Source organism: Choloepus didactylus, chromosome 2 (genome assembly GCF_015220235.1).
Source record: "Choloepus didactylus isolate mChoDid1 chromosome 2, mChoDid1.pri, whole genome shotgun sequence".
Taxonomy (NCBI): Eukaryota; Metazoa; Chordata; class Mammalia; order Pilosa; family Megalonychidae; genus Choloepus; species Choloepus didactylus.
This window is the reverse complement of record NC_051308.1, coordinates 68,497,241-68,523,720: the sequence shown is the minus strand read 5'-3', so window position 1 is coordinate 68,523,720 and position 26,480 is coordinate 68,497,241. Positions and strand designations below refer to the sequence as shown.

General features: G+C 34.7%; 2 protein-coding genes across 2 annotated transcripts in view; one reads left to right on the top strand and one right to left on the bottom strand.

The window, feature by feature from the left end:
- Positions 1-26,480, top strand: part of CDC73 (cell division cycle 73) — a 157,054-nt gene that overhangs the window by 72,153 nt on the left and 58,421 nt on the right. The gene's annotated exons all lie outside the window — the stretch shown is intronic.
- B3GALT2 (beta-1,3-galactosyltransferase 2) lies at positions 17,672-25,892 on the bottom strand. Its single transcript, XM_037825125.1, has 2 exons — positions 25,315-25,892; positions 17,672-20,881 (listed from the first exon to the last, which is right to left on the bottom strand). The coding sequence occupies exon 2, from the start codon at positions 20,752-20,754 to the stop codon at positions 19,489-19,491; it is 1,266 nt and encodes a 421-aa protein (XP_037681053.1). The 5' UTR covers positions 20,755-20,881; positions 25,315-25,892; the 3' UTR covers positions 17,672-19,488.

Genomic DNA, 26,480 nt, shown 5'->3' with positions numbered 1-26,480 from the left:
TGGATGGATTCAAGCAAGGAAGGAGAATAGGCTCAAAAGGACATTATTGGGTCATATTTGGTTTGCTATGCTGCTGAAATGTAATATATCAGAAATGGATTAGCTTTTAAAAAGAGAATTCATTAGCTTACAAATTTACAGTTCTAAGGCAGTAAAAGTGTCCAGACAAAAGCAGCAACTAGAGGATACCTTCACTGAAGGAAGGCTGATGGCGTTGGGAACACCTCTGTCAGCTGGAAGGCACGTGACTGGCGTCTGCAGGTCCTTTGCTCCCAGGTTGCATTGCTTTCAGCTTCTGATTTCAGTGGCTTTCTCTTTAAGCGCTTGTGGGTTTTCACTTAGCTTCTCTGGGGCAAACTCTGAGCTTCATCTCTTAGCTTAGCATCTCCAAATGTTTTTCTGTCTGCATCTCCAAGTGTCTGGGTCTGTGTTGGCTTTGAGCTCGTTTAAGGACTCCAGTAAACTAATCAAGACCCACTCTGAATGGGTGGGGTCACACTTCCGTGGAAATAATCTAATCAAAAGGCCCCAGTCCCACCCACAATAGGTCTTCCCCCATAAGATTGGATTAAAAGAACATGGCCTTTCCTGGGGTACATAACAGTGTCAAACTGGCACATGCAGTAATTAGAATATAGACTCTGAGCTTTATATTCATGTTAAGTTTTGTGAACTTGATAACCAAAATTAAGGCAGTCACACAAACAAATATCCTTGTTTGTAGGAAATGTACATGGCAGTATTGAGTGTTTAAGGAGCATACAACTTAACACTCAATTGGTCAGGAAATGGATTTGAAATTACATAGATGAATGGGATATAATGATACTGTAAATGTGTCCAAGTGTTAAAATTGGTGTATCCTGGGTATCTGGAGGGTAGGGTTATGTTGGAGTTCTTTGTATGGGGTTTGTATTATTTTATAATTGTCCTCTAATTTTTAAAGTATTTCAGAATAAAAACTTAAAAAAAATATAGCAAAGTAAACTAATTGTATTAAAATGTAATTATCAAAATATTTTAAAAATACAATTTTTTTTACATGGTAAGTTGTGCTGCCTTTTAGTGGATTAAAGAATAAGATCAAGTGGCAAATGCAATAAATGCCTTATTTTTCAAGTAGTCATGAGAATAATGTTTTAAGATACATGGAACAATTATGTGTTAATAAAGTTTCTGTTGCTGACACAGTTATAGCTGTTGCTAATAATACTAGGATTTGCTACTTACATTCATGTTGGAAGGATATGTTAGTTAGAGGTTAGTGAAAATAAAATTGTAAAAAAAAATTTTTCCCCATCTAAATTTGGGGACTTTCTGAATACTTTCCACAATCCCCTGCTCTAGAGTAAAAGGACATCCATATATTAAGACAGGTCTTACTTGCAGTTCTGCCTCACTTGCTTTTTTTCTTCCCCACGAATGTGTAAAGTTCTTTGCTACCTACTGGGCTTTGTCCTTGCAGTTCCTTTGCCTAGGACATTCTTTCTCCTATTAAGAAGACTGGCTCCTCCTAATATTTCAGATCTTAGTTCTCAAGTCATTTTTATAGGGAAGATGTTGCAGTTTTTTTTTGTTTGTTTGTTTACTAATTGTGTTGTTTGTTTACTAGTTTGGCTATCTTCCTTCAAATATAAGGATCTAAAGGGTAGCAACTATGTCTGTCTTATCTTTCACTTTACCCTTTGTGTTTAGAACGGAGTACTTGGCGTATAGGTGTTGCTTGTGAAGTATTTATCAAGTGAATGCAAGATTCTGAAGCACATATTATATGCATTACTTTCTGTTTTTATTGTTTGATATGCATATAATGTAATATTTTATAATTTATTATTGTTGTTCTTAATGTATTGTAATATATAGACCCTCAGTGCTTCTTGACAATCCTATTTATACATTTTTTGATAACCCTTTTTACTCATTTGAATCTGTTATGTACCCTGTTCTGGTTTGCTAATGTTGCTGATTTGCTTTTATAAAGGGGATTTATTAAGTTGAAAATTTACAGTTATAAGGCCATAAAAGTGTCCAAACTAAGGTATCAACAAGAGGATACCTTCACTGAAGGAAGACTGATGGCATCAGTAACACCTCCGTCAGCTGGGAAGGCATGTGGCTGGTGCCTGCTGGTCCTTTGCTCCTGGGTTGTGTTGCAGAATGGCTTTCTCTGGGCTTCTGTCTTTGCTTCTGTCCCTCAGCTCCTATGTATCCTTGCTTGTTTCTCCCAGGGCATTTCTCTCTAAGCATCTGGGGGTTCTTTGTTAGCTTCTCCAGGGCAAACTCTGGGCTTCATCTCTTGGCTGAGCATCTCTAAACATCCGTCTGTTTGCATCTCTAAGCATCTCCAAGTGTCAGCATCTGTGTTGGCTCTTGAGCTCTCTTAAGTACTCCAGTGAACTAATTAAGACCCACCTGAGTGGGCGGGTCCCACACCTCCATGGTAAAAATTTAATCGAAAGTCTCACCCACAGTTGGGTGAGTTACATCTCCTTTGAAACACTCTTATCAAAAGCTTCCGCCCTAATCAAAAGACCAGTAAGTTTGCCCTGACAAGATTGCATTAAGGAACATGACTTTTATGGGGGACATAATGGATTCAAACCAGCACATACCCCATTACAGACTGTGTTCTTTTAATCCACTCTTGTGGATGTAGGCTTATTGTAAGTGGGATATTTTGATTAGGTTGTTTCCATGTAGATGTGACCCACCCAATTATGGGTGGGACTTTTTGTTAGATTATTTCCATGGAGATGTGACCTCGCCCATTCAAAGTGGATCTTAATACATTTACTGGAGTCCATAAGAGAGCTCAGAGAGAGAGAGAGAACTCAGGGGTGACACAGACCCAGATGCATGGAAATGCAGACAGAAAGATGTTTGGAGGTGCCAAGCTAAGGTATGTAATCCACAGTTTTCCCTGGGAGAAACAAGAAGAGAGCTAAGACAGCAGCCTGGAGGCATTTTGGAGAAAACCATGGAAACCAGAAGTGAAACCCAGGAGAGGACCAGCAGAACCCGGCCATGTGCCTTTCCATGTGACAGGGGAAATCCAGGTGCTGTCAGCCTTTCTTCAGAGAAGGTATCCTGTTGATGCCTTAATTGGGATGTTTTCATGGCTTTAGAACTGTAAATTTGTGAACTAGTAAATCCCCTTTGTGAAAACCAATTCATTTTTTGTATATTGCATTTCAGCAGCCTTAGCAAACCAGAGCACTCCTTATTACCTTGTCCATGGTGAGTCACATTCTTAATTCACTTTTCTCTTGCAGTAAATGGCAACATCATCCACTCAATGCCTAGGTCAAGATATTAGGTATCATCCCTGCCACTTACTTCCCTCTTCTTCACCCTCCCATATCCAGCCATCACAAGGCCTGTGGACCTTACTTGCTAATGTCTCTGTAATCTATTTTTTACATTTCACTACCATATTTCCTGGTCCAAACTTTTATATTTCCCTGGAATGTGTAGTAGCCTCATAATTGGTCTTGTTATATCGTTAGTACCTCTCTTCAATCAGTTCTTCACATTCTAGTGAGTGTTGTTTAATTACATAAGAAGATAGAGGCCATTAGGTATAAGCTAGTCATAAGTTTTTTTTCATTATTAGAGAAATTGTGTTTTACAGAACAGTCAGGCAGAAAATAATAAGATTCCCATTATCACCTTGCTGTGGGTATTGGACATTTGTTATGTTTAATGATAGTACATTTTTATAATCGTATTGTGGACTATAGTCCATGGTTTAACTTAGGGTTCATGGGTAGCATACTTCCGTGGACTTTAAAAAAATTTTTTTTCTGTTTCCATATATAGTAACATTTCCACTTTTGATCACATTCACATATATATTTTAGTGCTTCTAATTACATTTACAGTGTTGTGCTACCATCACCTCCATCTGTTATCAGAATTCCATCACTCTAAATAGGAATGCTGTACATTTTAAGCCTTAACTTTCCATTCCCTCTTCCCACTACATTGTCTGGTAACCTATATTCTAGATTCTATCTCTGTGAGTTTACTTATTCTAATGGTTTCAAATCAGTGAGATTATACAATATTTATATATTTGTGTGGCTTATTTCACTCAGCATGATGTCTTCAGCTTTCATCTATGTTGTCATATGTATCAGAAATTCTTTCCTTTTTATGGCTAAATAATATTCCATCATATGTATTGTGCTAGTTTGAATGTATTATGTTACTCCAAACACCATTATCTTTGATGCAGTCTTTTGGGGGCAGACATATTAGTGTTGATTAGATTGGAATCCTTTGAGTGTTTCCATGGAGATGTGACCCACCGGACTGTAGGTGATAACTCTGATTAGATAATTTCCAAAGATGCATGGCCCTGCCCATTCAGCATGGGCCTTGATTAGTTTACTAGACCACTATATAAGCTCAGACAGAAGGAGCGAGCTTGCCACAGCCAAGAGGGACACTTTGAAGAATGCACAGGAGGTGAGAGGAGCTGCAGATGAGGAACAGTTTGAAGATGGCTGTTGAAAGCAGACTCTTGCTCCAGAGAAGCTAAGAGAGGACAAATGCCCCAAGAGCAACTGAGAGTGACATTTTTGAGGAGCTGAAGCCTAGAGAGGAACGTGCTGGAAGAAAGCCATTTTGAAACCAGAACTTGGAAGAGATGCCAGCCACGTGCCTTCCCAGCTACAGAAGTTTTCCGGATGCCATTGGTCAGCCTCCAGTGAAGGTACCCGATTGTTGGTGTGTTACTGTGGCCACTTGTGGCCTTAAGATAGTAACTGTGTAACCAAATAAACCCCCTTTATAAAAGCCAACCCATTTCTGGTATTTTGCATCCTGGCAACATTAGTGAACCAGAACATGTATATACCACATTTTGCTTATCTGTTCATGGGTTGATGGACACTTGGCTTACGTCCATCTTTGACAATTGTGAATAATGCCCCTGTGAGCATTGGGGTACGAATATTTCCTTGAGTCCCTGCTTTCAGTTTTTTGAGTATATATGTAGTAGTGGAATTGCTGGGTCATATGGTAGTTCTATACTTAGCTGTCTGAGGAAGTGCCAAACTGTTTTCCACAGCAGCTGCACCATTTTACATGCCACCAGAAATGAATGAGTGTTCCTATTTCTCCACATCCTTTCCAACACTTATTTTCCGTTTTTTGTTTTTTTTTAGTAGCAGCCACTTTAATGGGTGTGAAATGGTATCTCATTGTGGTTTTGATTTGCATTTCCCTGGTAGTTAATGATGCTAAGCATCATTTCATGGTCTTTCTGGCCATTTGTGTACCTTTTGAGAGATTGTCTATTTCAGTCTTTTGCTCATTTTTAAAATGGGTTGTCTTTGTTTTTCAGTTGAAGAATTATATATTCTGGATATTAAAACTTTATCAGATACATGGTTTCAAAATATTTTTTCATAGTATAGGTTATTGTTCTACTTACATGATAAAGTCTTTTGAGGCACAAAAGTTCTAAATTTTGTTGCGGTTCCATCTATCTATTATTGTTGCTTGTGCTTAGGGTGTCAAGTCTTAGAAACCATTGCCTAACATGAGGTCCTGAAGATGCCTCCCTATGTTAAGAGTTCTAGCTCTTAAATTAAGGTCTTTGATACATTTTGAGTTTATATTGGTACAAGGTGTGAGGTGGGGGTCCTCCATTTTTTTTTTTTTTTTTTTTTTTAAACAAATGAAGATTCATTTTCCCAGCACCATTTGTTGAAGAGACTATTCTTTCCCAATTGAGTGGTTTCTGCCACCTTGTCAAAAATCATTTGGCTATAAAGTTCTCAATTCTGTTTCATTGGTCTATATTATATATGCTTTGTCCTTGTTCCAGTACCATGCTGTTTTGATTATGGTGGCTTTGTAATAAGTTCTGAGATCGGGAATTGTGTCCTTAAACCTTTTTTGAAGACAGCTTTAGTTATTTGGGGTCCCTTATGCTTTTCTATAAATTTGATGGTTGGCTATTCCTTTTCCACTAAGGTCATTAGAATTTTGAGTGGGAGTGCATTGAATCTATAAATTTCTTTGGGTAGAATTGACATCTTACTGATATTTAGTGTTCCAATCCATGAACATAGAATGTCCTTCCTCTTATTTAGGTCTTCTTTGGTTTCTTTTAGAAATGTTTTATAGTTTTTTGTGTATAGGTCCTTTACGTCTTTGGTTAAATTTATTACTAGATATTTGACTATTTTATTTGCTGTTGTGATGGGAATATTTTTCTTGATTTCTTACTCTCTTCATTGCTTGCTATACAAACACTAATGATTTGGGGGTGTTGATCTGGTACCCTGATACTTTGCTGAATTCACTTATTAACTTCAGGAGCTTTGTTTAGGATTTCTCAGGATTTTCTGTATGTAAGATCATACCATCTGCAAATAGGAAATAGTTTACTTCTTCCTTCCCAGTCTGGATGCCTTTTATTTATTTATTTATTTTGCCTAATTGTTCTGGCAAGAACTTCTGGTACAATATTGAATAACAGTGATGACAGTGGTCATCCTAGTCTTGTTCCTGATGTTAGAGGGAAAGCTTTCTGTCTTTCAGCATTAATTATAATGTTAGCTGTGAGCTTTTCCTGTTTGCCCTTTATCATGTTGAGGAAGTTTCTTTCTGTTCCTAGTGTTTTAGTGTTTTTTTAAAGAAGGTGTGCTGTATTTTGTCAGATGCCTTTTCTGCATCAATTGAAATGATCATGTGGTTTATTTCCTTCATTGTGTTAATGTGGTGCATTATATTAATTGATTTTTTTATGTTGACCTAACCTTGCATACCAGGGATAAATCCCGCTTGATCGTGGTTTATAATTCTTTTAATATGCTGTTGGATTCAGTTTGCTAGTAGTTCATTGAGGATTTTTGTGTCTGTATTCTTAAGAGATATTATTACTCTGTAGTTTTCTTTTCTTGTGGTATCTTTACCTGGTATTGGTATGAGGATGATTTTATTCTTATAGAATGAATGAGGTAGTGTTCCATCCTCTTTAATTCTTTGGATGAGTTTGTACAGAATTGGAATTAAGTCTTCTTGGAATGTTTGGTAGAATTCTCCTTTGAAGCCATCTGGTCCTGGGATTTTCTTTGTAGGGAGATTTTTGATAACTTAAGTCTCTTTAATACTTACTGATTCTTTGAGATCTTCTATTTCTTCTTGAATGAATGTACGTAGTTTGTGCTTTTCTAAGAATTTGTTTCACCTAGGTTATCTAATTTATTTGCATAGTTGTTTATAGTATCCTTTTACGGTCTTTATTTCAGCAGGGTTTGTAGTAGTGCCCCCTTTTCATTTCTGATTTTCATTGTTTGTATCTTTTTCTTTGTCAGTCTAGCTGAAGTTTTTCAATTTTATTGATCTTTTCAATGAACCAGCTTTTGGTTTTATTGATTCTCTCCTTTTTTTTTTTTTCCTGTTTCATTTATCTCAGCTCTAATCTTTGTTATTTCCTTCTGCTTGCTGTGTGTTCAGTTTGCCCTGTCTTTCTAGTTTTTCCCATTTCAGGTTAGTTCTCTGATTTGAAGTCTTCTTTTTTAAGCATTTAGAACCATAAATTTCCCTCTTAACACTACTTTGCCTTATCCCATATGTTTTGGTATGTTGTATTTTCATTTTTATTTGCCTCAAAATATTTGCTGATTTAGTTTCAGATTTCCTCTTTACCCATTTGTTGTTTAAGAGTATGTAAACAACAAATTCACTATTTGTGAATTTGCCATTTCTAGCATTATTCCATTGTGGTCGGAGAATATACATTGTGTGATTTCTGTATTTTTGAATTTATGGAGACTTGTTTTGGATCCAGTATATTGTCTCTCCTGGAGAATGATCCATGTGCAGACAAGAAGAAAGTGCATTCTTTTTCCTTTGTGTGCAGTGTGTTCTATATATTTTTGTAAGGTCTAGTTGGTTTCTCATTCAAGTCTTGCATTTCCGTGTGGATCTTGTGACTAGATGGAATATCCATTATTGAATGAGGTATATTAAGGTCTCTTTAATTTCTATTAACTTCTACTTTCAAATATATCAGGATTTCCTTCATGTGTTTTGGGACTCTGTGGTTAGGTGCACATGTATTTGTAATTGTTATGTCTTCTTGATGAATTGTTCCCTTTATCACAATATAATGGCCACTTTTTTCCTTTTAGCTGTTTTTGACTTAAAGTCTGTTTTATCTTATATTTGTATAGCTACCCCAGCTTTCTTTTGGTTACTACTTGCTTGGTTAGTTTTTTTCCATTCTTTTATTTTCAACCTAGTTATGTCTTTGAATTTATGGGGAGTCTCTTGTGGACAACATACAATTGGGTCATGTGTTTTATCTGTTCTGTCAGTCTTTGACTTCTGAGTGGAGTGTTTAATCCATTTATAATTAAAGTCACTACTAATAATGCAGGTCCTTCTTTTGCCATTTTGCTTTTGTATGTCTTAATATCTTTTTGTGTCCCTTAGGTCTTCCATTAATGGCTACTTTTATTTTTATTTAATTTTTTTGCATTGTACCCTATTGAGTTCCTCCTCTTTTCTATCTAGATATATTTTTATCTGTTTTCCTTTTGGTTACCATGGGTTAATATTTAAGATACTACATATATAACAATAATTTGGTTTGAAACTTAAGTTCCCCAGCATACACATACTTTTCTCATACTCCTCTGTACCCCCACCTTTTTATTTTTGGTACTTGTTACCACTTATATCTTTGGACATTGCATGTTCAGAAACATAGCTTTATCACTACTATTTACACGTTTGCATTTTAGCAACAGTAAGAAGTAAGAAGTGGCGTTACATACCAAACAATATGATGTAATAATACTGACATTTATGATTACCCATTTATGGTTACCTTTACCACAGGTCTTTATTTCTTTATGCCACTTTGAAGCACTGTCTAGTCTCCTTTCCGTTCTGTCTGAAGAACTGCCTTCACCCTTGCTCATAGGGCAGGTCTAGTGGTGATGAACTCCCTCAGCATTTGTTTATCTGTGAATGTCTTAATCTGTCCCTCATTTTTGGAAGAAAATCTCACCGGACGTAAAATTCTTGGCTGGCACTTGTTTTCTTTAAGCACTTCTAAGTTTTTCAGTCCACTGGCTTCTTGCCTCCATGGTTTCTGATGAGAGATTGGCACTCAGTCTAATTGGGACTACCTTGTACCTAACACCCTGATTTTCTCTTGCAGCTTTCAGAACTCTCTCCTTGTTCTTCAGATTAGATACTGTGATCAGTATACAGTGGGTTTATTTTTCTTCATGTTTATCCTGTTTAGCGTTCTGTGGGGTTCTTGGATGTACATATTTATGCCTTTTGCTAAGTTTGGGAAGTTCTTTGTCATTGTTTCCTTCTGCCGTTTTCTCTCTTTCTTCTTCTAGGATGCCTATAATGTGTATATTGGTATGCTTGATGGTGTCTCAGAGGTGTTTTAGGCTATTTTATCTTTTAATAATTCTTTTTTCTTTCTGCTCTTCTGCCTGACTCATTTCAAGTGTTTTATCTATGAATTCACTGATTTTTTCTTTTGCTAGTTTTAATGTGCTCTTGAAACCCTTCTGGGTATTTTTCATTTCTATTATTGTGGTCTTCATCATCAGTAGCTCTGTTTGGTTCCTTTTTAAAATTTCTGTCTCTTTACTATGATTCTTACATTGTTCACTCATTGTTTCCTGTGGTATTCTTTAGTTATTTCTCTGTGTTTTCCTTTGTCTCTTTAAACATTTTGAAGATAATTTTTTAAAAAACTTTGATTGGTATGTCTGTATTGTTGTCTTCTTTCTTGGTCTTTTTTGAAATTTTATCCTCTTCATTTGGATGGGCCATCATTTCCTGTTTCTCTGTCGTGTACTCTTGTTGCACACTGTACATTTTAATATTTGAAATGTTAGCTCTGGGATTTATTTTCTGAGATGTCTGATTTTTGATTTTGTAAACAGTTGGTTTGAAGAGATTTTCATTAGCTTCAGCCCTCCTTTCATGAAGGTTTGCTGTAGGTGAATGCAGTGTGCAGGTGTTTCCTTGCCTTTCTAGGCCTCTGTCTTGTCCTGGACTTTTTCTTTTCAGTTGTTTTGGAGTTCCCTGTTTAACAGGAGTTTGGTTGTCACCTCTGTTTCCCAGGAAACAGACTTCGCTCTCCTGGGTGTCTGAAGCTGGCAAGCCTTTCCCACACTTTGTACCTCTGTGGTTTTTTTAGACTCTTGATTTTCTCAACCTGCAGGGCAAATTCTGGGAGAAGGGGCATGCAGGAGAGGACTTCCTCAAATCAGTCTTTCCTATCAGAAACAGGTACAGGGACCCACTAGGGACAAAGACCAGATCCAGAGTTACCTGAATGGGGAGTCAGGTAGGGTGCCAAGTGCTTTTTCCATGGCTTCCCAAAGCTGAGCTTTCTTGGCTTTCCCAGTAAATACAACCCTTCAGTTAACTCCCCCATATCCCTGAGAAGTACAGAGACATCAGGTTGCTACCACTGCCACCCCTGTCTAAGATGGGTCGAAACAGTGGCTTGTTGCTGCCTTTGGGGCAGGTTTAAACAACGATTGCCCTCAGAGCTGGGCCTCCAGTAATCCAAAGTCGCTAGTCAAAAGCAGTGATTAGTGATTGGCTGTGCTCACCCCTTGTCTTGGGGAAGATGACTGTTATGTCCCCTTCTGTCACCAGCGAGCTAACAAGGGACTGACTGCACTGTGACCTGCTGTGAGAGTGGGAAATAGTGGCTGGTAGCCACTGTCTGGAAAGAGCAATTGACTGTTTTTGACTGTAATTTATCAACCTTTTCCTCCTGCTCTTCCCTGGATGCTGTAGAGTGTTCTTTGGACCTCTGAAGTTTTAAAATAGTTGTTTCAGATAGTTTTTGCCTGTTTAATAGTTGTTCTAGTCGATGGTCTGAGTCCTGGAGATCCTTATTCTGCCTTCTTCCCACAATTCAGATGTATAAAAACTTTCTTTTGCTCAATCTTCAGTGACTTTCCTTACCATGGGATACAGTTCTTCATGTTGTATTACGTGTCCTTTTTTTTTTAAAACCTCTCCAGCATCAGCTTCTACGAATCTTCCCCTCTATTTTTGTGCCATGAGTTTTCCTACCTTAGCATCATTGCATATGCTGATTCCTCTTCCAGGAGCCCTTCCCCTTTTTGCTTGATTTACAACTATTTATCCCTTAGGTATTAATTAAAACATTATTTCCTCAGCAAAGGCTGTTCTGACCCTGGGCAACACAGACTGGGTCAGGTTTCTTATATGCTTGCAGGATGACAGTTGTCCATTTATTTGTATGAGTTGCTAAATGGCCATTTCTGTTAAAAGAGTATTGACCCCAAAACTTAAGACTAATTGTGTTCGTCATTGCATCTACAGCTCATATTGCAATGCCTAGACTCTGTAAACATTTGTCTAGTGAGTGGAATTTTTGGATGTTTCGTCAACTCTATGGAGGAGTAGACTCAGAAATTCCTATCTGCCTAATGTTGAGTTGAAGAATTTATTGTGATAAAACTGGTCTCTTTGGGCAATGATGTCAACAGTAGATTGAAACTGCAATTCCATTTGTATTGAATCTGTATTGCAGAAAGTAACACCTTGCTTCTTGAGCATGCTGCTCTCCCTCCTTAGAAATGCAGTGTGATATGAAGGACCTTGAAACATATGTGACTTTTGTTAATTTTGATCATCAGCACTTTAATCATTGCTTCTCTTATTCATGATTAGTTTAGGTTCTGAAAGATTGTTTGTAAATGCATTTTTATGTAGTCTAAGATGATTATGTTAATTATTAGCAGATTGTTTATACTTTCTCTCTCTCTGCTTTATTTCCAATATGGGTAGGCCCATATCCACATCAGTGGATGAGCCTTATTGCTCTAGAGAAAACTTGATTTGGTACCTTAAAAAAGTTACTTTTAATTCAAACTGAAAATGCTTTAAAGCTAAAGTGTGAGGCTGCTTTAGTGAGTCAAATTTCAATTCAGTATTGCTAATCCAGAACTTTTTTGTTTACTGCTTTTTTAATCAATCCTGAGGTATAGAGGGGAACAAGAGGAAAAATAAGAGGAATAATACAGTAATGGGATCAAATGATTGGGTAGGGAAATTAGCCTTAGCAAGGAAAAGAATCATTTGTTGGTCTTGTAACTAGCCAAAGACTTTAAGGATTTTGGTATTTATCTTAAGAACACTGGGAAGCCATTGAAGTAGTGGGATGATAGGATTAGCTCTGTGTTTTGGAAGTACCATTCTGGATGTAGTATGGGTACAGGTTGCCTGGATATGAGGAATCTGGTTATAAAGTTATTGCAGTAGTTCAAGTGAGATATGCTGAATTAGAGGGAAGGATAGTGGTAAGATGAAGAAAAGTGGTTGAATTCCATTAGGAAGCCAGGTCTTTGTGATAGATGGATATGGGTGGAAGAAAGTAGCAACAATGACACCTGATATTCTGATATGGGTAGTCAACTGGGGATAGACATTCACTGACATAAGAATTGTGGAAAGAGTACTAAATTTGGGCATTTGAAAGAGAAGATAATTTGGTTTAAAAATACTGTTCAATATAATTATAAATATAGACATAAAAATACTTTGCATTTTGGGTTATATTTAACATTAACTTAATTTTATTTTTGTAAAAATCAAGCTGATTTGTTCTTGCACAGTTATTAGCTTTCTAAGTGTACAAGAGTTAAATCATTCTCTTCCCTCTCTTGCATAAATTTTGCAGGAGGAAAAAGTTGTACTATCATTTTTTCTTTGTTAGGAGACAAACATATCTCTAATAAAGGAATACAGTTTTAAACAGCACATGTGAAACGATTGTGAGACAGTCCTCTGTTTTCCATAATTTCTAGTCTCAGACAACATTTTAACAGTGTATTGAGCTGCTTTTGTGGTTATGTTCATTGCCACTCTTTGGGGACAAGTTGCCCCTCCCTCATGGTGGTGTGCTCTTAGGATCACACCTCAGTAATAAGGCATTTGTGTCTAAATAGTCTCAGCTCCATTATGTTGTGTGCACAAAAACTACTTTGTTGCTTCTTTGAGGCTTGATCATGGATAATGGACTATGAACAGATATAAAATTTTCAACCTGTCTTGTTTAATAGAAAAGAAGTTCTTGGATCCCTTTGCATTCCTGATTTGTTCAGGTGGCAGAGTACACAGATGATCTGTTCTCTTTACAGAGCATTATGGAACATAGGAGCTAGAAATAATTACATTACTGCAAAATTTGCTGATAGTAAGTTTTCTGTTAGGATTCTTTTGTTACAAGCAAAAATTGACTAATTGAAGAAAAAAAAAAAAAAAAAGAACCAAGTGGTGGAGACAGGAGCCATAGCAACTGTGGGGATCTAGGGAGCAGGAATTACTGGATTATTTCTTCAGGGTACTGAATTTTGAATGACTTAGATACAACCATTTTCTCTCTATATGCATGTGTGTGTCTTTGTATGTATGTGTGTGTTGCCCTAAAGATTCAGATTGCTAGAAGAGAGAGTCTCTGATCATCTTAGCTTGACTAGAATAAGACATGGTGCCTTGATTGGCAATCTTAATAAAACTTCCCAAATTGGGGACAGGGTAGCTTCCCAAAGGAAATCTCCCAGAGCTTGGAATTTTCTAGAATTTTTAAAAGATTACCATTATTCATTTTTTTAGCAGTATACATACCTAAGCGTTGAAACTCCAGTTTTTTATAGTAGGGTTTGATTCTCTGTTTTCAGCTTTTTTCTTTTTAATAACTTAATAAGTAGTTCATTTTTAACAAGTCTGTGCTCTGTATTTTTACAGCCACTCTAAGCCAAGGCATTTTGTAAAGTTGAAAAAAGTTCTTGAAAGAACTTTTCTACTCTTCCCCAGTTGAGGCATAACTCTGATCCAGATTTGATTGTTGTTTTTCCTTTTCTGATGCTCAATTTTCCCCATAGTTCTCATCCATCCTCTTATCCCCTCTTCCCCCAAAATTTATGTGTGTGTGTGCATAATCATTTCACCTGTACTGATTATTTGAATATACCCCGTTTATAGTTATGTGGTGGTATCCTTCAGAATAAATAATATGTTTTATTGTTATTCAATATCTTTGCTTTCCATACCTATTCTAGTGCTTAGGCACATTTAAGCACAGGTTTATGAAGAACATCAATAGAAAGAATTTTCTGAATCTAAATTATTTATATTATAAAATGAACAGTCTGGAAGGACTCTTAAAGATTCTCTGCTTCCTGGTCAAAATTCCTTCTCATTTTATTGTAATTGCTTTTCTTCCTTCCTTCCTTCCTTCCTTCCTTCCTTCCTTCCTTCCTTTCTTTTCTTTCTCTTTCTGGCTGAACTACAAGCTACAAAATGGTGACCATATTCTTTTTTCCTTTGTCAGTTTGAGAGTTGGTTCTTTTGCATCCTCCACTGAGGACCATGATTTTTTATCATCATTATGAACTCAGATTTTTATATATTTTATTTAAATTCATTTTAATCACAATCTATTTTGTTGCTCGAATTACCTCATTTTAGGGCCTCTCAAAGTTTTGACATGACTGCATTAGTTTCTGCTTCTTTGATTTTGGATATGCTTACCTAGTATATTTTCTGCTCTAGACCTGTAATTAACCATTTCTACAAAGTTTTGTGGTTCTTTTTTTAGCCAGTGATATTTAGAGAGTACAGTCTGCATGTTTAGAGTGTTCTTTGCTATTGTTGCACTTTCTCTCTCTTTGATATTTTCAATAGACAGGTGAAAATTTCTTTTTATTTTTTAATGAGAGGTAATCTCATATTTAAGTTGAATTTGTTATTTTGGATGCAAATTCAAATTTATAGTTTTTACTTAAGTTCTTTGGTTTTATACTTGTATCTCTTTCCTCTGAGGCTAAAAGTTATGTTTTGTAACCATATTCATGTAGTTTTTGTTTGTTCCTCTGGTAATAATAATTTCAAAATAATTCTGATACTACTATTTGCTAAAAGATAGATGAATGCAATTTTTTTTTCTTTAAACTGTATTCCAGTAGGGATATACAGCCTGAATATGGTCCCCATCCCATATGGATGGACATTTAGATTGTTTTTTGTCTTCTGCTATTAGAAGTATGTGTGCCTCTTTTTAGTTAGTCTTATTTCATACTGTTATCAGTGTGTTTTGGGGAGAAATTCCTAGATGCAGGATTGCTGGGTAAAGGGTAATTGCTATGTAATTTTGCTGGATGTTACTAAATTTCCCTCCATTAAGAGTTGTACCATTTACATTTCCACAAGCATATATTAATAGTGTGCTTATTTCCCCACAAGTCTATGAATAGGGTGTGATATCAAACTTAATGTTTTGCTAATTTAATAGTTTTTCAGTGAAGTTTTCAGTTTTTTTCCCCTTTCTTTTTGTGGTCAAGTTGACCATATTTAAGTCTTACCATTTTTTCTCTGCAATCTACTAATTTCTTTTGTTCATTTTTCTATTAGAATGTTGGTCTTCTCTTTTTTTCTCATTAAAAATTATATTGGGAATATGAACCTTAATAGGTTGCAAATTTCTTTTCCAAGTTTATCATTCGTCTTTTGATTTTGTTGGTATTTTTATTGCTGCTATGTAATCTGTTTATACATTTTTTGCCTTTGATTTTTGTTGTGCAAATTAGTATCTTTTAAGGATTTAATTGAAAATTCGTTTATGTAATTGTGAATTTAAGATTTACCTATTGTTATTGCTTTTTGTCATTTAGTATTTAGTTTTTATTGCCCCATTTTCATATTTTGTTTTAATGTTAAGGATACTGTTTAAAGTGAGATTCAAATGTAGAGTCTATAGGATTCAGTTTGGAGTTGAAAATTTTAGATTAATAAATAGACTGAGGCAATTGAATGCTTGAGCTCCAGTTATGTTTTAGCTGAGTCATTATTTGCTCTGGCAAAGGGAGAGGAAAAAAATCAGTGTAGGTACTAAAATGTTTTTTCTTCCTCCTCTGGCATATTGTATCTTGAGAGCATTAAGATTTTATCGTTGCATCATATTTGGGGAAGGGTGGGAGGCTGTTAGGGGGGTGTAATACTGACAAGTTTCTTCCTGAAACTGAAATTGTCGCCTTATAGTATTTGATAGACCTTATCAGAATACAGCTAATGATACATTGATATTCTGTGAGGTATCCTGGAAATGTATGTATAGTAAGGTAATTTTTTTAAAATTTTTCTTCTTAAATCTGTTTAATCTATGTTAATGTAATAATCAAATTTTCTAGTTAAGCAGTAAAAACTGAAAAATTACCTGAACCAGCTGTATAAATGGGGTTTACTACCTCACCACAAATCAGTGGTGACTAAACAGTACGGTGAGTAAATATGGTGCCATTTTGTCTGTTAGAAGTTATTAATTGTACTTCAAAAGAAACGCCTTTTATAATTTCTAAGTGCCACTTGCATGCCCTTTACAGATGTGCCTCAGTGCCAAAGGAGCAAGAGATAAACAGTAATACACCTGGTTTTCACCAGACATCCATAACAGAGAAGGATAAGAGTTAATAATGGAGGGACCAGATTTCCTTTCTCTTTATATGCATCCAGCATCAGGTTGCCAGTGTGTGGAAATATCTCTGAAGCATCCAGGCACTAACAGAGATTGAAAGTCAGGCATATAATAGGAGAACAGAGGGAAAGGCCAGTTTTGCTTAGTGTTTTTAGACGTTTTAGCAGGTGTCATATGTGAGATATGTATCAAAATAGGCTAATGGTTATGAGCACTATTTTTGAACTGGAACCCTGCTGCTTTACTAGTTGTACAAGCTTAGGTATTTAACCTCTTACACGAGTATTTCTTTCCTGTTGCTTAGTTTTGTTTATGAAATAATTCACATAAAATACTTTAACACAGTGTCAGGCATGCAGTGCTTGCTCAATCAATAAATAGTTCATGCTGCGGTTATTGGTATTATTTTTGTAGAATTTGTTGGAAATAGCTGTTAATAAGATTCCAGTTGAGATCATATGTGATTATACATATATGAAGGGATGAGGAGAAATCTAAATTATTTGGTTGAATTTGAATTTTGTCACCTTAAGTCTTGATCAAAATAGTATAAGTACTGAAAGTGCCATTTTTCATCTTCTAAAATATCTATTAACGGTTTGTTTGAACATTGAGATTACATAGTTGTTGTTCCTGTGATTCTTTTCTTGACCAAATGCTTTGCTGCTATTTAAAATTATAATATATGATAAATTCATATATATAATAATTACAAAGTATTGGGCATGAAAAAGGCGCAGTTAACACTTGGTGAGATGTTTAAATATCAGCTTATTTTCTTCAAGAAATCAGCTAGTATATTGCTGAGAGTGAAAGGTCAAAAAAAATTAATAGTAATATTTATTTTAAAATAAGAATTTATAAAAGTACTGAGAAACTTTATTATTTGACCCAGTATATTTTGAGATTTATAGTGTCATCAGACTATCATTCTTTTTCAAGATTGTATTATCAGGAATATAGGAATGATTTTAAATTGATACCTGAATAGAAGGAATTGAGGTGTCTGTTAAGAATTGTTTCTGCCTCAGTCATTTTTTAAACATGAATTTTTCCAGAAGGAAAATACTATCTTTTAAAGATCCTGTACTATAATCATAATTTGGAAAAGTGGAACTTGAGTTCTGTCTCTCCCTATGTGTACAAATCCTCTCCCCTTTCTTACTTCTGAAGTAAAAGATGGAATTATTATTCTACATTGAGGAAAGGATTCCTTTTGTCTTTTATCAAACTTATTTATCTGATTTCATGTTATTCTCTTACATGTGATTTTTATTTAATAATTTTGGTCATTCTGTAATTCTTATAGAATAAATTAAGTGAAAAACAGACTCAAAGAACTAGAGAGTGTTACCTAGGTCAGCTGTCATAATTACTCTGGGTAGAATAGAATGCTTAGGTTACTGACTTGGAAATTGGGAGATAAATTGAGTGTAAGTAGAATTCAACATATTGAACATTAAGTACTTTATTAAAAAAGGTTTCTGTGATTCCCATCTTTAACGAATGTTACAGTTCTGCTCTAGTGATTTATGTCTTTAAAAACAGAACCAGGGGTCAAGATGATTATTAGTGTTAAGTAATATCCTGCCTGTATGAATTTATATACTTAACTTTAAAGAAATTATTTTAATGTTAGTGGGTTAAATTTCTTGATTTCAAAATCTGTGATGGAGTCGAACAAAATCACTGTGAAGATATTTGTATCATAACACTCAGTGAAAATTTTTTTGCTTACCTTATTTTTTTTATTAAAAACTGGATAAAAGTGCATCATATACATTGTTCATCCTAGAATTAGATTCAGGTGTTCATCAAACATTTGTAGCTTTCTCCCAGCTTCTAAAAAAGTTTTTAATTGATGATGCAGAATATTTCTCATCTACCAAATTAAAAATTGCAGGTTTGTAAACTTGGCACTCAGACAAAGAAATAGGTGCCATAAAGTAAGTATTGGTATGTGTACATCTACTGTCAGGAAATTAACTTCCCATATGTTGCAGTTTGGCAGACATGCATCTTAAAAATGTATTGAATGAAACTACTGTTGCCCTCTTTATCCTGTATCTTTTTTCATCAATACATCCTCTTTGTGCCTCTAAGTGATCACTCTTGCTTCAATTGGAGGAACATGATATGTTTTTACAGTTAGATATACTTGAAGTTAAATGGCTGTACTCTTTAAGAGTACAATAACTAATCTAATTGAATAACTCATTGAAATCCTAGTTTGGCCCTCAACACCAATGAAGACTCAAAATTTGTTTGTTTTGAAACATTTAATAACTTTTTTATAAAAGCTTGAGCCTGAGACACGTTGGTTTTCACATTTTATCACGTCTTTTCAAAATAATTTTCCCCAATATATGAGAGTATTAAAGGAATCTCAATTACTTTTAAAAAAGCAAATATTTAGATGAAAACTGTGTTGATGAAACATCTGAACTTTATAGATATGTTTGTGAAATAACTAAATCTTATTGCATGGAATATAATTTTGAGAACTCTGCAATAGTCAGTTCAGAAGTTTTGTCCTTTCACAAAGTTTCCTTAAAATTGATAGTGATGTTTTATTTACATTTAAATTGTGTATTAAAATGAAAAACTAAATCTAAAACTAAAACTAAATCCTTTAACTGTCTCCACTTCTTAAATAGTTGGAATGTATGTGGAAAATGTATGCAAGTATATTTTATTGGCCTCTAAAATAAGAATTGAACCATTGATGTATGCATGCTTGTTATTGCATGTTAATACATGGAACCCCCTTATACAGTTTTTTATAGATTCTTTTGGGATACCTTTTTGATATATAATGTTATTTTAAGAATTGCCCCCTTCAGAAATTAAAAAAATATTTCTTGAATTCCTTTACATAATGGATTTTAACTAAAACTTGTCCTATGGATGTATCAGTTTTAACTATACATGCTTTTAGCAATATTTACAGACTGCACATTTTTAAAAAAATGTCTTTTCTAGTGTAGTTTACGGTGGCGATACCTGCCTGCCTTTTCTTTTGCTGAATTGGTACAGGCGTTGTGCTTATTTTGTTGCAAATGGTTCCAGTATTTTATCAGTTCACTAGGCTGGAACTGATGAGAGGTAATTAGGTGGCTGTATTTACAGCTTGAATAAGAAACTCGCCAGTGATTGAACACAAACTCATTGGGAGGGGGTGCAGGATCAATTCTCAACTTGGCAAGACAGATCCCCACATACACATCTTCCAAGTGCAAACGACGGATACTTAAAGAAACTTTAAATATCTTTTCTGCCAAATCTCCAGAAAAAACATAACCAGTTCCAGAACAGAAGACAGGGTAGCGCTCACTTGGGTAGAGGTCTGGAGGCATGTACCACTTGCTCTCTTTGTTTCGATTGGGTGCATATCCTCTCATTAGGTAACCAGTAAAATAGTTATGTCTAGGAGGCAGATCTGGCTTCAGTAACTTATGTATTAAATATTCTGTGTTGACAAACATGTCACTGTCAGTTTTCATAACGTATGGAATATTTGGACAATATGTTGCAACCCAGTTCATTCCCATTAGTGTTTTAATGGTCAAATTATAGTATGTGTCTAAATATTCCTGTTGAATGATATCATGATATTGTCTGCTTTCTTCCAGTATTGCACGCTGAAGGTAGCCATTTAACTTAATACTTACGCCCAACAAAAAAATGCGTGTGATTTGGATACCAGGTGCTAGACTTTCATTGCCCCAAGTTTGCCGAATAGCTCTTCTAGCTTCTATTTGTCCAGGTTCTGCAGCTATTAGTAATATTAGAAAAGGATGTTTCTCCTGACATTTTTCAGGCTCATTGATAATATATTTAAAGTAAGAATTTAGATGTCCAGTACCTTTGTCATTGTAAATACTTCCATTGGCACTGAGTGTATTCTCCAGCCCTGTAACTCCTTGTGGTGACAGGTCTGTGTTATTGGAGTTAGTTGCTGTTTGAGGCCTCAGAGTTTGAGGGACTGTTTCTTTCCATATGTTCCGAAGGGAACTATGGTTTGTCTCACTTTTTGTAGAACGAAATCCTCGGAAAGTGTATGTCACAGGGTTTTCTTTGAATCCAGGTTTGCCTGGCAGCCAGTCATGATGATTGAAAAACAAAAACATAGCAAAAAGAAACGCTAGAGAGAGTACACCGATAAGATGGGTGCGGAACAGAGACCTCTTGGCATTCCAGGACATCTTTGCAAAGCAGCAGTGTCGTCTTCTCCACTGAAGCATGTTGTAAATATCCAGTAATGGGATATGAGAAAATGGTGTCTTAAAATGATGTTTTCTTCTCCTGAATCAATACTGTTCTTTGGTAATCATTTTCCAATTTGGTCACTTTGTATCCCTCGCAGTCATTCTACAGAGATGAAGCATGAAAGTTTACAAAATGTTAAATTTTACAGAACTGCCTGCAAGGGACTTTAGAAAGTTATAATTTGTTTCCCCTTATTAGCAAGACTAATAATATGCAGGATTATTTTCTTTAAAAGCATAATTTTGTAGCAAAATGAACACTTTAAAGAAGGTGATGAATTAATTTTCTTCCTCTTATTTCATTGTTCAGTAGCTCTGGCCATTTGTACTTTTTTACCCAAGTTAAAGATTTAAAAGTTGTATGCATGTAGAAAAGAAAATGTTACTAGATTCCTGCAAGATAGACTATGTGAAAATGCCTTAAGAGCAGATGGAAAATTTATTGGCATTGATTAAAATTGATTTGACATGCCATTGTTGGTATGGTACACAGTCAGCAGCCGTTTTTGTAAAATGGGTAATGTATCACTTGTGGGACAGACGGTGCAGGGTTGATTGTGGCAGAATTCTGTTAGTCACAGTACACTGCTTGGCATGTTTCCATTGGCCCCTACTGTGTGGAGAAAGTCAATGAGAAGATGCACCTGTCAAAATTAATTTTCAGGGTCCAGTAACTTCAATGCAGAATTTTTAGGCAGTAATAAATGGTGAACATTTTTAAGTACTCTTTTCTAATTTTAGCTTTCCACTTCAAATATGAGGTATTCAGGGGATCATTGTCCTAACTTAGACTTAAGATTGATTTTATAAAATACAGCAAGTAGTGATTTTTAATTGTCTATGGCCCTAACAGAGCACTATCATATGTCTAGTTTAGTCTTTATGTTAGAATTGAACAAAGAACTACTTTGAAGTTTTTCCACATTTCCAATGAAATATAGGTAGTAGCTATGATCACATCCAATGTTTTAAATTTCTAAATTTCAAAAAATATATTTTTTCAAGATTCTTGAATTATGCTGTGTTCTCAGTTTGCAAGGAGAATTTGGTGAATTATTACAACTTTTGTCAGTGCCCTAGATTTTAAAAAGACAATGAAATAAATATCAGTGAGGTTTTCATATGCCACACATTAAGAACATATGCCACACACAAAGAATTATGTTATCTTTGAACAAGGTTTTCAGTGTGTAGCACAAACTTGATCATGGTTTTCAGTTTTTAATTTTCTGGACTTAAGGAGTGATGGTAGTAAGTGGGTGAGGAGCTGTAGCTTGAATTCCATTAAAAGGAAAAACTCCTTTGGAAGGGAGACTAGTAACTATATTTTTTATTCCTTCACCTTTTTATTGTGAAAATTATTTCTCTAAGCAAAAGAAAACTAAACAGCAAATTTTAAAAAAATTAACCTAGGGACATTTCTTTATTTGAAATTGTATACGTACATAGGTATTTATTTGATCTGATAGTGAGAAACTCATGGTTATTAACAAATTTGCTTAACACTGACATGAAATTTGATTGTTTTTAGAAAACAGTAGTATATACATGGAAATCCTCATATAATTGAGCAATTAAAAAGTAAAATCCGCATACGTAATGTTAAGTACTTCAAAAATATTGATTTGAAAGTATTAGGTATATATGAATGAAAGTACTACTATTCTAGTAACAGCCACTAGGAGGAGCAAGTAGTTGGGAATTTGAATGAATTTCTAAAGTATAGGCACCAGTGTTTGATAATTTCTAGTTCCTGAAATTAGGTAATACTTTCACAAGTTATGATATTTCTCAGATGTAAAAAATTGATCATTTTCAGAGAAATGAACAATGTGATTCTTTAAGTTTAGGATGTTAAAAACAAATAATGGAGTTTGCTATTTATCAGTTTTTATTTACATGGAATTTAATTGCACTTTACTATAATGAAGACCAAAGCTATTCGTTGTACCAGTAAAGCATAGTTCTACTATAGCTAAGCTGAAAATGATAGTGCTGAGTGTTCTGATTTAGAAATTCACTTTTCTCCTCTTTGTACTAGTAAATCGTTGGCCATTCTGTTTAAACCAAGAAACTATTTCTGAGTTTTTATTTTCAAATGGTGTATTTGTTAAGTAGTATTTATAACTCCCCCCCCCCAAAGTGGCTGTTAGGAATTAAGGATCATGTATGTTAAATTAAAAAACGAAAGTTTCTTTTTAAATTTATTTGGTAATCTGTTTTAAACATTCCAATGCTAAATTAAATTTACAACTTTGTTGATATAATAATGCTTGGGATCTGGTTGAAGTCCAATCTTAGGTCTTTTAAAAGTGTAAATTTGATGGTTTAAGAGGCAGTAAATATAAAGTCAGACGTTGAATGAATGTTTGAATAAAGAATGCAGAAATGAATGAAGGTAAACCTGGTAGTCATAAGTTGCAGTGTTTTTATGAAAACAATGTACTTGAAGTGATGTCTCCAAAGTATTTCAGTGTTACAGAAGACAGAATATTACTTTATATTGTAATCTAGCAATAATAGTTTTTGGTTCTAATGATTTTGGAACAATATGTGATAGAGATATCAATATGTGTCTTATTTAAATTTCATGGTATTTTTAAGTTTGTAAATATTAAGTTGCCACTGCTTGAAATCCATATATACCTATTAATCTCTCACTGACAAATTAAGTGCATGTGTCTAGCCTTTAAAAAATCCTTATTAAAAATTTCTTAGATATTTATCATTTTTTCTGTTAAAAAGAAAGTACAATTGAAGTAATCATTCCTCCCTTTTATTAAATGATAAAATTATTCTTCAGTTAGTGCCTGTTGGTATTTAAATTCTTGAAACATGGGAACAAGACAAGAAAGTTAAAATGTTTGGGGATTCAATGTAGTTTTCTACTTTTACATTTTCAGGATAGCATTAGCTTTATCTATTAACAACTGTTTGATGATAATATTTTTAAGTTATTAATGCATATTTAGATCTTATGCTTCTAAGTTCACAGGGGCAGTGTTACCGTAAAAATGCTGTTGCTTTGTACACACACATACTGTTATCATTTAGCTTTTGATAGTGTTGGTATCTTTAGTCTATGAGAACAGTCTTAAATTTAAGTGGTGCTTTAATAAAAACATATCTACATTTTAGCTTTGAGATGTCTAGCTTGCAAAAATGCTTAATTGGTGACTAATATGAGAGATAAAGGCACTAAAAGGGACTTGAGGTTTTTATAACCATTTTTTTTTGTTGAATGCTCTCTGATATCAGTCTTTATTAGAATAAAAATTCATGGTTATGAGTGAGAATTGATAATGAGATATAACAGTAATAGGGCCTGTGATAAACTTGTGATTTTAGCTCTTTAATTTTAGAATGGAATGCATACATATATCTAAAAGATGTTTGCCATTTTAAAATTAAATAATAGGCTGTTGAGTTGTGGTGTGCAGTTGAGGAAAATTCGGGATCTTTGATAGCTTTGTAAAAAATTTTAGCAATATCTTTTGAGTTCTTGAGCCCAGAGTTGCTGTTGTAACTGTGATTGTTCCTAAAACAGTTCATTAGATTTATCTCTGCCCTGCACACATGCAGTGGCAGTAGTTCGGTACTACATATTAATATAGCCTGGAAGCACACTAGTACATTTATCTTTAATTTTTGACCTTGTATTTCTGTTCATGAATATTTTTGTATCAAAGTATTTTCATATTATGTTTTTGAATTTCAATTTTAAAATTATCACCAGGAACAACCTTAGATTTTACTGCTTAGAATCAGTATGTTACCTAAAATACAAGCTCACTACCTCAAATGGGTAAATTTTTAGAAACTATTAATATCTCTTTGTTTAAAGTTGTATCGTGGACAGTATAATAATATGCAGATCTACCTGGTGTTATTTTTACCATAAACTCACACTACCTTATGTGATCCTATGCTAATGATTTTCTTTTGGTATTTTCTTATAGTTTGGTAATACTTTAAATTTGCTGATATTCTCTTAGGCTTTGTTCATTGTCTTTATTTGAGGAGATGACTACTGAAGGGAAGATTCTGTTACTAAATAAAGCTGTTTTATATATTAAGGTTTTATTTTAAAAGGACTTTGAAAAAAGCTTTTACTATTAAGATCATCTTTGATACTATTTAATGTAATTTCACTATATTGTTTCTTTAGATAGCCATTTTTAAGAAAATTTTAATTTTACTTGATAAGTATTCAATTTGACCCAGTTTGATAAAGGATTACTATATTTTCTTTAGACGGCTACAATTTTTTTTTTTTTTTTTTTAGTTTAATTTCTCTGAAAGTCCTTTAAGTATATCTTTTTACTATTTGCATTTCCCCTCTTCTATGTCTGTAATAAAACCGTGGCAGCTTGCCTTCTGAACAATGACAGATTTAAAAATCATACATTTAGAAAACCTTTCTTAGCTTCAGTGGCAGTGAACTGTATGAACTTGTTTATCAGATTTTAGTTCCTCCAGGGCTATAAACAAGTAACAGACATTTAAATAAACATCACATACAAGGTTTTGACATACCTTCCTTGGTCAGGCCATTTATGGTGAGAGGATTATGCCCACTGAAAATACTTTTGGCACGCCATCACTTCGGCCAAAAAAGATGCTATCGAACATGCGCACATCCCCCAACAGTCTGCCTCCTGCGATTGCTTTTCACAGTATTCAAAGTGTCCATCTGTCTGCTTGTCTTCAAGTTACCTTCCTTGTTCATATGGGTCGTAGTCCTTCTGAGATTTTTCCTTTCCTTTTCTCTCTTTCTTTAAACAAAAGAGTGATAGTTGTCCATTCTATTTGAAGCACTGTTGACTCTTCCCGATAGTTGATGCATTGAAGCTTTCTACATCTGCTGTTTTCCTGGCTGGACAATGCAGTGCTGTGTTCTCTTCTCAGTATCCATATTTCTAGTAGTAACAGTGAGCTGCAATGTAAAGCAGCCAGAGCTAGAATGTAGTGCTTCGTTGTAATGGAAAAGAATAGGATTTGCCTCTCTTCTTTCGTTGTTGCCTGGCAGCTGCAGGAAGGATTTTGAGCAGTTTTACTGGGATTCTTTTCTATAATATGAAATCCACGGTTCCTCAGCTGCTGCACAGGCAGGCAGCAGTTTAAATGTGGGCTTGACAGATGCTCTCTTCTGACAGAGCAGAATTTAACGTCACTGCTTGGCTGAATCCCACGTGATTGTTTGAATTCATTTTGACTAAAAACCTAAGGTAGGGAGAAGCTTAGAGATTTTGCTTCTATACTATCAAAATTATGTATATTCAGTGCAAGTGTAGTGATGAGTGAATAATAGGAAAATGGGGTGATTGTGAAATGAATGGTTATGGTATTTTTTCCAGCTTATTTCCTTTTTTTCACTTTAAGCTTAAGTATAGGCTTTCTAAATGTTTTTAGTGTTAGATACTGGTTTTCATGTTTCTTACGTGCTTTCATAGGGCATAAATAATATATGCTTCTATACGTAACTTGGTGTAATTTGACTAACCCTTCAGTGCATTCTTCACCTTGAAGCTTTTTTCTCAAATTGCTCCTGTTTTATTAATATCTAGTAAGACTCATAAACCACTTTTGTTCTGTAACTTAGACTTTTTCCCTCTGTTCTTTGGAATTAATATAAATCAGCAGTCTTGGATTGTTCTGGTGACATGTGGTGTGATACAGCTCACTTCTTTTTTGTTTTTATG